An 18,468-nucleotide genomic window follows, 5' to 3' on the forward strand; every position below is an offset into this window, starting at 1 on the left:
GTGATCAGTATATGCAGCCCAGTGCGACTACACATACTAGATCCAGTCTGTTGGTTGTTTCAGTCGACATTGATTCACTTTTGACATTTGTCCAATTGACAATACAAATGTGTCAAGCTGAAACCAAACTACACGACTCGACTGTTTGTGTCAATTGGATCGTGACTGAGCTATGCGATCATGATGTGTATTCAATCAATACCATGTATTACTAATGCAATAGTATGTGTGATCATCGTGTATCAAACAACTACGATACACACTGGACTGATCCAATACATGCACGGCTTGAACATATCACACAATCAAACATGAACACACCACATTAAATATACATATAGTATCACTTTGTCACTAATGAATTGTATTCAGTCGAGTTTATTGAGAGTCTGTTTGTGACTCTTGACAGTGTCGTGGGTGTTTTCAGGTACAACTATTTGATCAGTTGTAGTTGATGATGATTAACACCAAGAGTCCTGGCGTACATCATACCAACTATAAAATAATCATGGTCATCATCCATTCAACAAATAACCGGTTTTATTGATATATCTGTTTAGTCATCAGTTTTCTTGTGAGTGGCCTTTGAATGCTTACTACCACGACGAATACTACCAAATCGCGACAATGATCTCCTGAGACCAGATCTGCCATCTGAACTTGAAGTACTTGGTTGTTCAGGCAATCTAACAGTACCCATCAAATTCATGATCAATATATCAATCAACACATTCACATATCAATATCAAACGACTTACTGTGGTAATGGCCAGAGTACCTGATCACCGTTTGAAATAGTAGGATACCTGTTACTTGCAGTTTCACATCCACATCCAGGACCAAACCCAATGCGTATATTTTGTAAATCAAATGTCAATTCAAGTTGGGTCATAAATGGTATACCAAGAATTGCTTTGTCATTTGAGCCAACTTTTACAGCAAACATGTCTATAATTCAACAGGTATATCAGTCAGGTTAATCAAACAACACATATTGCATACAATTGTCAAATATTTACTATGTGTATAATCAACTCTTTGTATATAGTCTTTGGGACCCAATTTGATCTTTACGACGGAATCGTGATTGTCATCAGTTACGGGGGTTTGAGCATACATTGTAATGGTAAATGTCGGCAGCTTGATCCAATCGATATGAAAATTGGATCTAACCATTAGATAGTGCTTCCAAAATATGTCATCAATTTCTTCCGGGGTGAGTTTGCGTTCGTCCTTGAATATATTTTTTTTGATAGTAATCGCATCACTATCAACAATAGCCTTGACCAACGCTGTCACGACTACTTTAGGGAAATACATATATGTAGAACATGTTTCCACAACGGAGTACAAAGTATGGTCATCTTTGACAACTTGCTGGAATTCCTCGGGCAGATCCACTGGTTCGTCATTGACTAGTATACTCTTGATGTTGACAGTATGATGATCATTTGTTGGTGAATTTACCCATGCAACACTCCTTCCATCCGTTCCACATTTTGCAGTGATTTCCGTATTTCCTATATTGATGAAGCTTTTTGAACGCATGCCATACGGACATAGTTGAATACCAATCTCGTTATTAGGAATGACATTATTGCTGTACAAAGTATCCAACACAGTGGTTGGTGGATGATGCTTTGACAACGAGGGATAACCAAACCCGAATACTCCATCAAAGTTTGGATCGATACCAGCTAGACGTGCCGATTGTTTTTCAACTGCTATTACTGGTAAATTGATGTCAGTTATTCCAGTACCCAGAATCGTCACAACTGCATCGGAACTAATTCCTCTGTACTCTTTGCCTCTGTAATCTATAATAACGGGTTCCCCATTTGGAGTGTGTTGTGGAGTCAAACCTACGCTATTTTTTGAACTAGAAAGTGGTACGATTGTATCAGACATTGTTGAATCGACTAGTAAACCCAACTATTTTAAACAAGTGTGAGATTGATTAGACCTAGTACAAACTGATATCAAATTACAATGCATGACATGATACATACATCAACTCCATTAACATTGGATTTAATTGTGTAACATTTTGTGATATCACCACGCAATCTAACGGGTGATCGTTTTGACAGCCTATTGCTTGATTGACTGGTAATTTCAAAAGGTGATTCTAATGAAACTCGAACTGCAGCAACCGCCTGCAACGCAAGTAGAATGCATTCTAGAGTAATCAGCATTGTATAGAGTAGTGTAATGGAAGGCTTTGGATTTGATACATGACTGTCGTTTTATAATGACGGCAGTTTCAAGGGTGACCATCAACAGTTTCAAATGGATATTTAAAAAAAGCCAAATACACCATATAGGGTGAGCAAACCCAAATACACACCGTAGGGTAGATCAATATACAAGCATTGTTGATAGTGTGTAATCAACCTCAGTAGTATGCTGCATTGATCTCTTCAATTGCGGTCATATATTCAGTAACCAGGTAGTTTCAAATTGTCACTCTGATCATGGATAGTTATCATCACATACTGTCACTGTATACCAAATATTTGACTGATTGTTTAATTGGTCATGTTTTGGATCACTCGGACACAACAGCATCCAACAGCCTGTTATTGCAATATTTCAAAACCATGATTTTTCCATTGGTATGACTGCACAATCATTTTAGGTTAATGTAGACTGTATACATCAAACACTGCTGATTGTGTCACAACATGATCAACATCAAACTCGGCAATCTGTTATCGATACACTGAATGAGTGACGTTGTACTATAATTGAATTGGAGATTGGCAAGTCGTTCAACAAACTGGCCGTGTCAACAGGTCAGATTGTCATCGTGTACATGAACCACAATGGATGATCATGCCATTCAAATCAGCTATCATGACTACAGCCTCGCAGACGCATGACTCCCTAAGAACTCATGTTTACCCTCCATAGCTGTACTCATCTCTAGGTCTATAAATATACCATACAGCTTCTCATCATCAACCCTAGTTTTATCAATAGAGTTACTTGATTCCTACTAGTACAAGTACCTGGTTTTTGTCCCGATTCTCTCGCAATTAAGTAATTCCTGTTGGAATATCCAGACGGATACTCCTAAGTGGTAATCTGTGACAAAGCTAATTCTAGTAGCACACACTTTGAATCTCCAAATTAAACCCTTCATCACCACCAATCCATATGCTCCAAACTCCATTATCCTCATTTTTGGAGATTCATGTTCCAAGTAATGAGTAAATGGTGTCATTATGTAGACATAGTCAACTCCAGGAATCAATCCCATTGGCTCAACTACTTTTCGTTTACAGCCTCATCATACATTCTACTTGTTCGTATCACAAGACAAACAACTACTATAAAGCTAAGATGCTTACTCTTATCAATAAACGACTATTCAAACTATTTCAACTTTCTAATTACTTTATACTTTACTACATTTATACAAATCACAAAGCTCCGAATATTCTGACAACGAGTTTGTTGGTAAACTGTTGTATGACAGTCCCAGTGATGGTGTCAAAACAGTGTTTGTTACCAATGGTACGCTACCAGCACAAACTCGACTGATCCAACAGCCATGTATACACATTGTTGTCAGTTGCATCGAGTGTTTGTCCAAATAGGTTGATTCAAATGGGTTGCATATAACCGATTAATCCAGCATTCATCCATTGTCAAACAACCATAATGCACAATACCACCAAGTGTGCAATCACACACGCACTGATCAGTCGTTGCACAGTATGCATCAGTCAATGTCAAACATATATATGTCTGCAACTAAATTGCAGTTCATGACACATCCACACGATCCAACATGGCAAATCATGTATCATGAGTCCGAGATTGATCAAAAACCTGATCATGGTAAACACAGCATGTTGTTGCATATCAGAGTCGATATATCGAGTGACAGTTGTACACTTGTTGATGATGAACAGCGTATCAGTCACAATACATGCACGGTATTGCATTGCAGTCATTGGATGACAGTTATTTGCAATGTGATACCGATTGACATACATCAGCATGGTGTGATGTGATCATGAGCATAATCATGGTGGAATGTGTTGGAGTTGACATTGTGAGTTGACAATCGATACACGATGCACATGACTGGAACATATATATTCGAGTGTGGTTTGGTTGGTGTCAAGTTGATCATACCACTACAATACACTACACTACATGTATGTTGACATGTGTTGTACCAAGTTGGTTGCATTGCTACAATGTGGCATGTGTTGACCTGTTTGGATTACAGTTGTGCAGCATATTGATACTGTACACATGTGATATTGGCCACCAACACCAACAAAATGATCAGCGGTATTCGATCGTATCATCCAATTGATTATGCAATCACTGACTGCTGATACTTTAATTATGAATATTGTCCAATACTTCATGACACCATCTGATACATTCAGTGCACAGTAACCGATTGGTGTAATATGATCAATTCGAGCATACTATTGAATTGATAATGACAATGACAATCAAAGGCGTTTATTGGACAAACGAGATTGAATACTTGCAAACCAAATGCAAATCAAGTATAAATCATTATACAGTACACCCTGCACTACAGCATATTCTAAACAAGCTTATTGATAGCGTGATCCCAGTTATACAATGCAATTGAGTTATCAGACAGTTTTTTAAATGCATTTATTTAAAATAAACTCGAATGATGATACGAAATGATTCTATGTGAGCAACCTGCACCCACATGGATATAGGCTGGCAGTGCTACAAGTTTGCTAATCAACTCCTGAATGGCGGCCATGATGATGACGCCAAAACTACTGAACAGTCTAGTTTCCAAACATTGATTTACTATACACTGTCAGTTTTGGTAGTTTAGGTTTCTTAATTTTGAGTTTAAGTTTCCAAGCTGATAAAGTGGATTGATTTTCTTGACGATTTGATTTTGACTGATGGGTTTTAAAAAAACCCTGTTTTGAGCCATGAGGTTTAGAAGTAGATTCGGATGTTTCTGGAGTAGGCTCAGATACAGCGTTTATCGACATTTCATTGAACGACTCGAGTTCCAAATTGTAACAAATCCATGATCTTTCTAGTTTCAGTCTCATTAGATTCCTTCTATCAGATGGAGCCATTATATGCCCCTTTTTTTTAGTTTCTTGTACTCTTTGTTTCACCTCGGCGTCTATCTTGCGTGTGTCTTCAGCCCCAGTTGGAATATCCATACCTATTTTTCTCATCATTCTTTCGATCCTATCCAGTTTTTGTCGAGGTGTGAGACTAGACTGTTCGTTCTTTGAAATATGGCTATTAAAAAAAGAGCAATCATTATCATCAGACTGTTCAGACTGAGAGGATGACGATGATTCATTAGACTGTTTGGACTGTTTGACAGAGTTGTCCGAATCATTAGGATCTACGGTCGACTGAGCTACGTCATGGTTGGTTTCAGTAGACTGTTGTCCTGTTCCGGTTGAAGAACAATCACCAGCGTATTTACATTTACGCTGCTTTATTCGAGCTAGAGATTCTTCTACTATTTTCCTATTAGATATAGCCGTTGATTCGCTGGAAGACGGACGATCAATGACTACTGCACTGACTGTTATCGACAATAGCGACAGCACAATAATCGATGTAAATTTCATTTTGTTGACGAGAATGAATGTGATAGAGCTTGTTGATTAGTAGGACAATTCTTGGTAATGAGCGGGTCGGTTGTGAATATGGACTATGTAACATACTTTTATTTAAATACTTTTATGGTGGCTAAATACATGATCAAGACATAAGGGCTATATGAGCTTATGCAGGGACAACTTGGCCGCTGTTCAGGTATATATAGCACAAATACGTGTGTAGGCTTCCTTTTATATAACCCTTCAACCATTGGGTGAAGCAGAACTCATAATCAAGGGCCGGTAGCCCTGATCCATTTACTAAAAAATATGCCAAGATCGATTGACATGATCAGTTAGTTTCAGGTTACGGTCAGTATAAGGTAACGGTTGATCCACACAACAGCTGGCCAAATATCAGTGGTAAAATCCTTCAAACGGCTCTGCTTTGACACACTTGATCCAGTGATATGGCATTGTGCTACAATCCTGCTCAATGCAATACAGACTCAATGGTCATGTCAGTAGTGTCGGTATTTGATTGTCAGGCTACGATCAATACTCGATTGGTAAACCCAACAAAACTATCAATCAACAACACTTTGATGGAATTCTGCTGCATTGTCAGTTATCATGACATCGATATGTCATGACAGTTGGTTTGTTTATGGATGTTGATTTGCAAAACATTGCTGGATTAAACGATGAGTTCAATTGCAATCAAGTGTTTGCAACTCGGTCACTGCATTTCATGTGGCATCAATAGTGTCAACATCCGACTCGATACTGTACACGACTGATTGTCAAAAACTCGACAATCGATTGTGGGTGTGGTTGTCAAATGTGTATGAGTGCAGTGGTATGTTTGTGATGGTAGTCTGTATACTACACAATATGTCAGTATCTGAAACAAGTCGAGTCGATAACAATATATCGCATGGTACCATTGTGGTGTATTTGAGTCGTATATTCAGTGGTGCAATCATCGTTTGTCCATATACAACACTGTACATTGATGCATCAATCAGATTGTGCACCATTTGACCAGTGTTGTGATTTGATCCATGTTCAATATCCGACACATTTGTCATCAATCGCGTGTATATATTGTCAGGTATGCCATTGTCCAGTATATACGTCAGTTCAACAGATCCTGGGATAACTGTGCCAAATCCATCACTGCCATTACAAACAAACTGTTTGACAAAAAACTCGAGTTGTTCCAATGCAAGATTAAATGTTGATGGTGATATATTCTGATCGAGTGAGTCAGCCCTCCATTGCTCCACAATATGCTGGTTTGTGATATCGATCCACCACATGGGTTTGCAAAGTATACATTGCAGATACTGGATATACCGCATTTCGACAAGTGTGCGTACCTGTCCATGTGTATCTCCGGCCATTCCAGATTTCATATCAATTTCGGCATTGTCGTCGTATGGCCAAATGCTTGAATTAGCAACATGAACCAGATGCTGGAAACACGTTTCGATGATCTGGCCAGCAATCCTTTTGTTTCTGTGGTCAGCAGTATTCGATTGTACAATAGCCGTTAGATTTTCAAACATCCCGCCTTGTTCCAACTTGGTACGTATTGAACTGTCGGGGTGATTGTCGGCAAAATCAGCAAGTGTTTTGAGTAGGTTTACAATATCAGGAACAGGACTGTTACACAAACGTATATTTCTACATGAAATAATAGTGTTGAGTTGCTTTACAATTCCATAATCTCGAAACACCTTGATCATCTCGGCCTTGTTTGTAGATTTCTGAATCATGTCGTTGACATGATCAAACAGGTACAAACAGTCATACATATCAACATCACACACTGTTATGCATAAATGTGTGTTCAGTCATCACAATTGATGAATTTGACATGGTTGGATTGACATGACATGAATACAGGAGTGTCGATCAAGAAGTGATTTATGAAAGCATTGCTGCTATTCGGAGTTTATGCAAACATGCAGGTTGTGAAGTGATTTCAGCCGAGTTGATGAGGCTGGATTTGATTCAAACACTGAACGACTTGTGTATCAAATACAGTGACAACTCTGCACTAAAAACACGCATGATCTGGATAGCGGGAACAATTGCATCCAATATGCGGGAGTTTCCTGTATCGCTTGTACGATCGTTGGTTTTTGAGCAATTGACGATATCAATGTGTGATGTCGGTATGGGGAATATTTGTACATATGTTTAATAATGTCAGCGACATGATTCAGAAATCTAAAAACAAGGCCGAGATGATCAAGGCGTTTCAAGAATATGGAATTGTAAAGCAACTCAATACTATTATTTCATGTAGAAATATACGTTTGTGTAACAGTCCTGTTCCTGATATTGTAAACCTACTCAAAACACTTGCTGATTTTGCCGACAATCACCCCGACAGTTCAATACGTACCAAGTTGGAACAAGGCGGGATGTTTGAAAATCTAACGGCTGTTGCAAAATCGAATACTGCTGACCACAGAAACAAAAGGATTGCTGGCCAGATCATTGAAACGTGTTTCCAGCATCTGGTTCATGTTGCTAATTCAAGCATTTGGCCATACGACGACAATGCCGAAATTGATATGAAATCTGGAATGGCCGGAGATACACATGGACAGGTACGCACACTTGTCGAAATGCGGTATATCCAGTATCTGCAATGTATACTTTGCAAACCCATGTGGTGGATCGATATCACAAACCAGCATATTGTGGAGCAATGGAGGGCTGACTCACTCGATCAGAATATATCACCATCAACATTTAATCTTGCATTGGAACAACTCGGGGTTTTTGTCAAGCAGCTTGTTTGTAGTGGCAGTGATGGATTGGGCACGATTGTCCCAGGACCTGTTGAACAGACGTATATACTGGACAATGGCATACCTGACAATATATACACGCGATTGATGACAAATGTATCGGATATTGAACATGGATCAAATCACAACACTGGTCAAATGGTGCACAATCTGATTGATGCATCAATGTATAGTGTTGTATATGGACAAACGATGATTGCACCACTGAATATACGACTCAAATACACCACAATGGTACCATGCGATATATTGTCATCGACTCAACTTGTTTCAGATACACCCATCATTGAAGGTGATCCCAAGTTTATATCATGCAAGTTCCAATGTCTTCCGAGTGAATTCCGTGTCGAACAGGATGGCAGTGTGACCATCAACTCATACATCAACAATCTGAATCCGATATGGCATCGAGACATGTACAAATGTATTGCCAAAATATTCAAATGTTTTGTCCCAATGTTTGAAAACCTGTTCAGAACGATGGATCCAATGTTCAAGTATATTGATATTCGCAATCGCACAAAGGGATATGAATCATCAAGCCAGTCAGATCATGATGATATGGAACCAGACACTCGAGTCATTCGTCCCGTGTATGTACCAACACTTCCGGAACATTTCCAATACAAATATGAATCAGCAAAGCCAGTATCACTGCGTGGTCGTAATCTACAAGTCACTGTCAAACTCACCAACATTCAACTGACACCATCCAAACCTAAATACGACGAGGGAAACTGGCACATTGAAGGTCCAACTAACGAATCGATTGTTGCAACTGGACTGTATTACTACGATGTGAAAAATATCACCACACCCAAACTCGATTTCCGCGTGGCTGTTGATCGGTTTGATCGTCAAATGGCATCTGATATGTATTGGGAAGATGTGTATGGCATTGATCGAGAATCACCACGCAATCAGTATATAGGATCGCTTGAAGCATCAAATGGTCGATGTGTAGTTTATCCCAATCGATATCAACACAAAGAACAATCATTTGAACTTGCAGATCCAACTCAACCAGGACACTGCAAGATTCTGACATTTTTTGTAGTGAATCCAGCATGTCGGATTGTTTCGACTGCGCATGTGGCTCCACAACAACCACAATGGTACAACTCGAGTCTTGACAAGACACACATACTGCCTGAACTGTGGAATGATGCCACGCAGTATATTCAAGGTGTTCAATCACCAACTGAAGTCAAACGCTATCGAGATGAATTGACAAGTGACCGAACTCGAATCACAGCAGCATACAACAAATACATATATGAGCGGGCGTATAATCATGATCGTTGGTGATTGATTGTGGAGTTGTGCAATAGACTTGTCATGGTTTACAATGGTTTGATATGAACATGATGACTCGGACTCTATTCAGTCGGATCAACTCGACTACAATTGGTCGTGTATATTATGATTGACACGATCAATTGTAGTTGAACTCGAATACAGATTGACTGTTGAATCACAATGCGTGGTATTAGCAACATGATGTGCTATATAGTGGAATGTATACGCTAACCTGACATGTGTCATGTAGTGTGCATTCGATCAATATGGGTATTAGCAATCAACAAGTCATACGATGTTTGTGTTCGAGTGATGGAATGGAGTGGAGTGGAATGGAATGAGTGCACCAATCCAGAATACGAGTCAACCATGACATATGATCATGATGTGTGGTTGATACAACTATATAGTGACAATCGATGTTGATATAGCAACACAACATACAATGTCAACACAACAGTTGCAAGTCATTGATCATCAATGTGACATTGTGGTTGCAACATGAACTGCATTGTATTGATTCAGTTGATTGATTGAATTACTGGACAATGTGCAGTGATGACTGATCGTGTCGAGTTGAATGGAAAGTATTACCAAACCACGACACATATTGATGACCATCCAACAACTGAGTGACATTCAGTTGCATATAGTCTTGTTTAAACATGCATTTGTTCATATTTCAGCATATTGACCCTTTTTAGGTTAGAAAAAGATGGGATACACAATCAACCATATAATACTCGAATGCATAGTCAAACAATAGTTTGATCAAAATTGCAGTTGTTATATAAATGGATATCCCTTCAAAGTTGGATATTAATAACAAATCAACACCAACCCTGATAATAAAGCCAATCCCTAAAACGGTCATCCAGCATGCTTTTAATATTATCCATCCAATAATGGATATAAATACAATCCAGCCTTGCTTGTTGAATACCAATAATTACAACTTGTTTGATCAATACAAACCAATACAATGAAACTCGCAGTCACAGTATTGGCATCAATCCTGCTTGCTTGCTCAGTCACTACAGCCAAACCAGTCAATCCCAGTGCAACTACAAGTGCAACTACAAGTGCTGAAGCTAGTACTTCAACCGTCACTCCCACTGCAACTACAAGTACTAAATCTGAGTATCGGGTGCTTTCTTATGAAGGATCTGAATTTTCACTTGATCTTAGTAAATTTTCAGAGGATGATATGGGGCTGATCCAAGAATACCTACAAGCGGATCAAGAATATGAAGAGATAAAGAAAGCGCGTGACTCGGCCAAATCTGAAGAGTTCAATCAAAAAGAATTGTTAAAACGCGTGCTTGGAGAGAGTTACGAGCTGTCACTAAAATATCCGAACAGGGGTGATCCAGTGTATCAAGAAAAAAGAGAAATAATTAATCAGAAGGTTGATGAAGAGGACGAAAAATTCTTCAGCCTTCAAGAAAAGCTTCTGGAACTCGATGAGGATCTTTATTGCGCTGGTGTGCTGCTTCATTTAGCCAGAGAAAACCTTGCAGATCTCCTGTTCAAAAATAATCCAAGTACAGCATCACTGGATTCATACAGGAGATATCTAAAATCAAATCGCAATTTTGTTAAAAATATCTATCAATCTCTTATTCTCCGACTAAGCCAACAGTCGGGATCCGAGCAACCATCTACTAGTGGAACCCAGAACAAATCAAAACATCATAAAAGTCCATCATCATCAAGCAAAACGTCTACAGTTCAACCCACTCAAACATCATCCAGTACACAGGCAACTTCGTCCAGCACACAAAAGACTTCCAGATCTTCCAGATCCCATTCTCGTTCTCGTTCACGAAAAACTTCCAGATCTCATTCTCGTTCACGGAAAGCTTATTCCAAAATGAAAAATAACCTTGGATCAGGCTGGAATCAACTTGAAAATGAAGATTCAGATTCAGATTGATTTGATTGCTAATCTGAACTGGTTTCGACTGACTCGATTGCATTTTTATTTGAATAAAATACGATACGATACAATTACCATTTGATATTGGATATTTGATATTGTATGTACATGCATTGTACACAGTCTTGGTTGGTATCATATCATATTGTACATTGACACTTGTATTTCCAACACAATACAGTTGATCATATATTGCATAGTTGTACACATTGATGATACTGACATGCATTGTGTATTGTGTCGATATGATATTACTTGTCATGTCGTATTGACATGCAATACCAACAATAGTCATGTGTACAGTATCAATATGTTGCACAACTGTAATCCAAACAGGTTGACGCATGCCACATTGTAGCAATGCAACCAACTTGGTGCACCGCATGCCAACATACATGTAGTGTAGTGTAGTGTATTGTACACTAGTAGTGATGATTCAACCAACGACATGCGTGGTTGTAATATTATACGTGAAACCACATGCTCATGTCCATGTTCATGATTATGGTGACATACAGTGTTACAATGATGGGTTAGCAACAATGTGATGGAACTGGATGTGCAATATCAAAACCATGCTCAGAATACGTCATATAACGACAACTTGCAGTCGTATTGACATAAATGGATCACTAAATAACAGTGTCGTGGACTGATTGACAATACAGCGGTATTGTTGTTGGTGATTGACATGCAAACAGCAGTTACATTACTGACATGTACAACCATTGTTGTTGAACTAGATCGCGATCGTATTCGAGATTCAGAACACAACAAATGTACAGAGTTGTATTGACAACATCGATAGTCAAACACAACATATCGATTGCAATACATGAATCTGAGTCCAAACTTGGTGATCGTATAATGTATGATTACTAAGAGTGCACAACGTGTAGATTCAACATTATAGTCTGATTGTGTGTCATGATGGTTGTTATAATCAAACACACAATGCAGTCAATGTGTAGTAACCATTGTATATTGCAATGCATAACACAGTCACTGCATGATGGATATCAAAATGATTCATTTTACATGAATACGATTGTAAAAAGGAGCGTTTGCGATTAAACAACACTCATGAAGGGTGTGATTTCAACATACCTGATAAAAGGGTCGTAAAAGCATCATATTATGAATATTATGAATAACATTATACTGTGATTTGATATTGGTTCATCACAAAAACCAAATAACTCTGTGCCATGAGTTAACCTAAAAGGATTGGCTTGGTATACAAAAACACAAATACAATCGACTGCTTCGAGTTTCATAATCAACATCAGTTTCAACACTACTTTTGTACCAATTGTTTAAACCCATTGATCAATCTGATGAAATTGGTTGATATTTTACTCGTACTGAGTGCGACAGCAACCGCTAATGCAATACTGATACCGACTGATAACAATAGTCCATCCCAAACATCAGGCACTTCCAGTCAAGTGTCTGGTCCAACTAATGAACCCAGTCCAAACACTTCTGACCAAAACTGGCAAAACATAGTTATTCAACCCGGTCTAAGCATCTCCGACAAATATTGGCAATACCTAATAGATGAAGTTGGTTCAGACACCCTCAATGACTGGAAAGAACTGTTTGATATAGCTGACTCGGATACTCCCAAAAAAGGTCAGCAACAGTCAATAGGTCAACCTAGTTCAAACACTTGCAGCCAGGGTCAAAAACGTCCAACTGATAAACTTGATCCAGGCACTTCCGAAGAGCAATGGCAAGACATAGTGGATCTAATCAATTCTGACACTTGCAAAAAAGGTCAGCAACAGCCAGTAAATCAACCTAGTCCAAGTACTCCCAAACAAAGTCGAAAACAACCAACTGATAAATCCAAGTCTGACACTACTGGCTTAAATCAAAAGACTCTATCGACCCAAGATCAGAACGCACTTGACTTGAAAGAAATCGAGACGTCTAGAGAAATACGAGAGAAATGCCAAACCTATTATGATTATGTAACTATTGAATTGAAACAAAAGTCAGCGTTGGCAAGAGGCGAAAAGATATCTGAACCAAAGCATAAGCCAGAAATCCAAAATATATTGAGAGAAGAGTGTATTTCACCAAATGACAGAATAGTAAAGGCAAGACAACGATTGAAAGATTTGATGGAAAAGCAGAATCAGGAGCGGAATCGGATTTTGAAGACGCTTTTGAAACTCGAAGATTTTGAATAATTTTAAACTTTATTTTGTTGATATTTGTGAGTATTGTAAATGAACCAAAAATTATAATATTGATTTTGTATTGCATGTTTGTGTATATTGTATTGGGTATTACATTGACAGTTATTGGATTGTTGATTGATACATTGACACGGTTTATTACATATATATTAATGACTTGATAACAACCAGTGTTGATTGTAACTATCAGTCAGACTTGCAATCACTTGTCAGTTGCATGATATCACCAACTGACCATGTCGTGTATTGTACAACAAACGTATCAATACACTTGTTCAAAGTCGGATGTAGATTGTGCCATCAACTGGTTTGATATTGGTCAATTAGTGTTGTTTTATGTCAGTTTACAATGTAATATATGCAGCATGGTATTGATGGTGTTGTATTGACAACCGTATTCGTGTAAAATGAATCATTTGATATTCATTCTATGGTAACTGTATTCTGCATTGCATGTTTGATATACAACAACCATCATATGACACACAATCAGACTATAGTGTTGAATCTACACTTTGTGCACATGTGGCATGACCATACATTATACAATCACCAAACTCATCCATTGCAATCCACATGTTTGGCTCAGCTGCTTTAATGATGTCAATACAACCATAGTTCTAAATACCAGTTGAAATCATCAACCAAATGCGAATCAAGTAATCAACTCGAGACCGGCTATGAAAGCTAAAAAAACCAGTGAAAGAGTCCAAGAACAAGAACAAGACAATAGTGCAATGACCATTATCAACTCAAATGATTTCATGTCGCATCAAACCATTGAAAATGCAGGTTTAAATGCGGTTTTATCCAGATCTGTACTGGGTTTCATTAACAACCATGACAACTCTGATTGGTATGGTAAATATCCAATATCAACTTTCATTCAAATGTCTAAAACACCAGAAAATACAAAAACCTGACAAGTTTAAAAACACTTGCAATATTCCATCCATAACAAAACCAGTCCAATTTAAAAAATGGTTTGAAACTTGCATATTTCACTCGACCAAATAAAAAGTTTACATGTGTTGATTGAAATAAATTTAAACAATAGTGTATAGGATAGTTATGCAAGTACTATATTTATTCAAACATGATCTGATGGTGCAATTAATCATACATTCAGAAACATTTACAACCCATTTCAATTCATGGTAACACTCCAATAATTGATTGTTGCTCCTTTCATCTGTGTAGCAACATCTGACTTGAGCACGAGATTAACAAAAAACTGTTTCGTCTTGGTTGTCAGTGTAAACTTTTTCACAAGTGCTTCGGAGCCAGAAATACCATCTATAAGTATATTACCCTCTGGACCAAGCGTATTCAAAAGCGATTTTACATTGCCATCCGCATATACAATATACAAGCTTAAAAAGTCGCTATAAAACTGTGATTCAAGCGCGGCATCAATTTCAACAGTAATGTTGGATCCAACTGGTGCAGTATAGTATGATCGGATCTCAGTCTCTATTGCAGGACTGTATTGTACTCCGTCGCCAACAACCCATTTACCATTGATCGAATTCCATCCCTGTGACTTTTTGGTAAATGGCGAGTTGTATATTCCAACCGATTTACTGGTACCATTAAACTCCCATTTGACACCACGTTCAAGCTTAAAATAATCTTTTTGTTTTGGAGTGCGACTGATATGCTTATGTGTTTTGAGAACCTGTTTGCCGTTGTTTTGGCCAATGATACTGACTCGAGTATTACCAAGATCGTTGATTACAGATGCCAGTTTGAACGAGTGTTGACTTTTTATGTCGCTTTTAAACTTGGCAACTGAAAGTGATTTGCCAGTGTCGTCAATAACTGACAGTTGATTGATTCCCTTGACTTCTACATCAATGGTCACGTCACCGCTAGTAATGTAGTAATTGATACGTTCAGAAACAAAGTGAAGGTTGTTCAGTCCAGTTTTGGCACCCAATGTTTTGAGCTGATCGGCAATACGGTCGAATTGAGAATTTTCAGTGGATCCAGGCAATAAATCCGTCAAACGGGGACGTACAATATAGTCGGATACGACACCGGTATCTTCGATCAATTGACCTTGCTGTTTTCCATTACGTATCATCTGTCGAGCTCCGATTTTAAGAACATTGGCATAGCTCTGTCCAGTTGTTTCGTCGGTTAGTTCTTTGTAATACGGCATTGGCTTAAAATCAACGGGATTAAACACAAGGAGTCGTGAATCAAGCAAAAACATGTCGGCACCACCACCTCCAGTTGTTCCATCTTCACCAAAAATATAGCCAGTTTCGGACGACTGAAGTGCTGCTGAAAACACTTCGCATGCAGAGTAGCACATGGCATTAGTAAATGCACCAACAGGTTTGAGATAGGCTTGACCATACATGTTTGACTGATTATACGAAGTTCTGTCATGATCAATAGAATACTTGCTACCAGGTGGAGTATTGTACCATGCTGGACCAGAAGTGTCAAAAAAGTACGTGCCATTAACCAGAGTGTTGTATGTGACAGAGTTCATCAAGTATCTTACTTGCGTTGGTTGAAAATCGGGTTTGAAAAGTTGTGGAATGGCATTAGCAAACTCACCACTACCACCTCCATTTGCACGGATATCAAATATAACAGCATTGGTGTTTTTGAGTACAGTGCTCAGAAGTTTGTGAATTTCACGAACAGCCTCCACATCTGCTGGTGCATCAGTTTTAAGATTTTTTGGCATAAAATCCTCCAATCTAATAATACCAAGATTCTTGGATTCGGGTTTCCAGATTGCCCAGCTGATAGTAGACACGTTGGCGTTTTGGTATTCGAGAGTATGGTTTTTTGATGGCTGTTCAAGTAAAATTTGACCAGTCTTTTGCTTTTTATGGTCATGCTCGGATACCATCGATGGAGTCTTGACTTCTTTCTGAGTTTCGAGTTGAGGTTTGGCTCCAGTATCGGAAACATCAACGCCAGCGTCAATTATACTGCTAGAGTTGGCAGGCTGAGGTGTTCCAGGTAGAGTTTTTCCAGAAATTTTGGCATACAATTGACTAGTAATATTCCAGCATGATGAATCAAAATAAACCACCCACGGAGCTTCAATGTCGTACACTTTTCCAGTGTCTTTTGATTTGAACTGATATTTGATCGTATCAGTTTCTGGCAAAGGAGTGTATACACCAAAACGAGACGTCATGTACTTAAGAGCACCATGCTGGCCACCATAATCATTGGCACCACCTGTTTTGTCCTGGTTCAAGTTCCGATAGTCAACAAACGTCATACCATCAACAAGAAGTAATTCGTCGCCAACTTTGATCTGGTCATAGTCCTTTCCAAAAAAAGCACGCAAACCTTGATCGCTTTGAAATCTTTCAAAAACAACGGTTGGTTTGTTGATCATATCTGCATCGCCCTCGATAAATCTGAAAGAAAGACCAGTCATGGCATTGAAACAAGAATATGGTCCAGACGGTGAAAAATGGGTATGATAATCACGCGCAAGAATAAACGCATTCAAGAGTTCAATCTGCATCTCAGTATCGGTAAGATTGGATGCATCTAGTTTTGCACGCAGTTTCTTGATGATCGGGAAGGGATCGGCACGCTCACCATAATTCTTGATTTTAGATTCATAGTTGGTCCACAATTTCAAACCATTTTCAACATTGGTCAGCACGACGTTTCGTTGTTCGTCAGTGTATGGCATAAAAACAAATCTGCCAGCGTCACGGTGTTCTTTGATAAAGGCCCATTTAGGCATGGATTCTATAATGTATGCCAATTAGTAAGTTTTGAATGATTGCACAATCCAAACATTGACAAACCCAACATAAAATAGACTGATCAACAGATTTGCATACCAGATTTATTTTCTTGAGCATTGACAACGAACGCAGCAGAAGCAATGGCTAGTAGTGAAAATTTCATCGTGGCTGCAGTATACTATCGAACTGTATTTGGCAAGCGTATCAATACTATACGGATTGAGTTGTTGATTTGTAGCAGTCTGATGATGTTTGATAGTGGCTGACAACTCATTTTTATACCTTGATGGTCTTGACTGGCAATACTAATGCTTGATATTCTTGCATCCATATGCTATGCTTTTATTAAAATGCTTGATATCAAGCAAGATAACGAAATCGAGGTATATATTTAGAACAAATAAAGCAACGAATTTGTAGATTAACCAATTTATCCATATTATCACACATGCCATGTCAATTGTATTTTACTATCCAACACAACATCCAACTCAAACTGCTGTGAATCCAGTTCAATCAATATGATGATTAATGGTGTATTGACATTTGTGAATTATGCCAGTCCATATATCAAATATACAGAACATATTGGCTTGTCAGTAGATAATCACTTGTCGGCTGCAGCACTGCCAACAGCTTTATGCTCATTCAGTCTTGGGTCTGGCGTGTGGTGCTTACATAGGTCTGTTTAACAGCATTTCAACCATTGCAATTGCACAGCTTGCATGCTAATGGATTGCTTGTATACCACCATGGCTGTGTATGTTATATGTCAGCTATGTCGAATAATTGAACGTAACACAATGTGATGTATTTATCCATACACTATCCAATCATCATAATTTACTTTTTAGTAAATGGTTGTCAAGTATC

The 18,468-nt window shown here is 38.4% G+C and overlaps 6 protein-coding genes across 6 annotated transcripts; 3 read left to right on the forward strand and 3 right to left on the reverse strand.

The window, feature by feature from the left end:
- Positions 1–556: 556 nt before the first annotated feature.
- On the reverse strand, positions 557–3,226 carry BATDEDRAFT_28541 (uncharacterized protein; the record flags this gene model as incomplete). The annotated part of the gene is made up of 6 exons (XM_006682897.1): positions 557–686; positions 759–948; positions 1,020–1,932; positions 2,010–2,179; positions 2,905–2,966; positions 3,012–3,226. The coding sequence occupies 6 exons, from the start codon at positions 3,224–3,226 to the stop codon at positions 557–559; spliced, it is 1,680 nt and encodes a 559-aa protein (XP_006682960.1).
- A 1,570-nt stretch (positions 3,227–4,796) lies between these two features.
- Positions 4,797–7,366, reverse strand: BATDEDRAFT_92745 (uncharacterized protein; the record flags this gene model as incomplete). Its single annotated transcript, XM_006682951.1, has 2 exons — positions 4,797–5,398; positions 6,925–7,366. The coding sequence occupies 2 exons, from the start codon at positions 7,364–7,366 to the stop codon at positions 4,797–4,799; spliced, it is 1,044 nt and encodes a 347-aa protein (XP_006683014.1).
- A 569-nt stretch (positions 7,367–7,935) lies between these two features.
- BATDEDRAFT_32538 (uncharacterized protein) lies at positions 7,936–8,475 on the forward strand (the record flags this gene model as incomplete). Its single annotated transcript, XM_006682922.1, has 1 exon — positions 7,936–8,475. A coding segment is annotated over exon 1 (205 nt), but the record flags the coding sequence as incomplete, so codon positions are not given.
- Positions 8,476–10,694: 2,219 nt separating this feature from the next.
- BATDEDRAFT_28544 (uncharacterized protein) lies at positions 10,695–11,648 on the forward strand (the record flags this gene model as incomplete). Its single annotated transcript, XM_006682898.1, has 1 exon — positions 10,695–11,648. The coding sequence occupies one exon, from the start codon at positions 10,695–10,697 to the stop codon at positions 11,646–11,648; it is 954 nt and encodes a 317-aa protein (XP_006682961.1).
- A 1,340-nt stretch (positions 11,649–12,988) lies between these two features.
- BATDEDRAFT_92774 (uncharacterized protein) lies at positions 12,989–13,849 on the forward strand (the record flags this gene model as incomplete). Its single annotated transcript, XM_006682934.1, has 1 exon — positions 12,989–13,849. One exon carries the CDS (start codon positions 12,989–12,991, stop codon positions 13,847–13,849), a length of 861 nt encoding a protein of 286 aa, XP_006682997.1.
- A 1,156-nt stretch (positions 13,850–15,005) lies between these two features.
- On the reverse strand, positions 15,006–17,758 carry BATDEDRAFT_92744 (uncharacterized protein; the record flags this gene model as incomplete). Its single annotated transcript, XM_006682952.1, has 2 exons — positions 15,006–17,596; positions 17,692–17,758. 2 exons carry the CDS (start codon positions 17,756–17,758, stop codon positions 15,006–15,008), a joined length of 2,658 nt encoding a protein of 885 aa, XP_006683015.1.
- Positions 17,759–18,468: the final 710 nt, after the last annotated feature.

Source organism: Batrachochytrium dendrobatidis, assembly GCF_000203795.2.
Source record: "Batrachochytrium dendrobatidis JAM81 unplaced genomic scaffold BATDEscaffold_19, whole genome shotgun sequence".
Taxonomy (NCBI): Eukaryota; Fungi; Chytridiomycota; class Chytridiomycetes; order Rhizophydiales; genus Batrachochytrium; species Batrachochytrium dendrobatidis.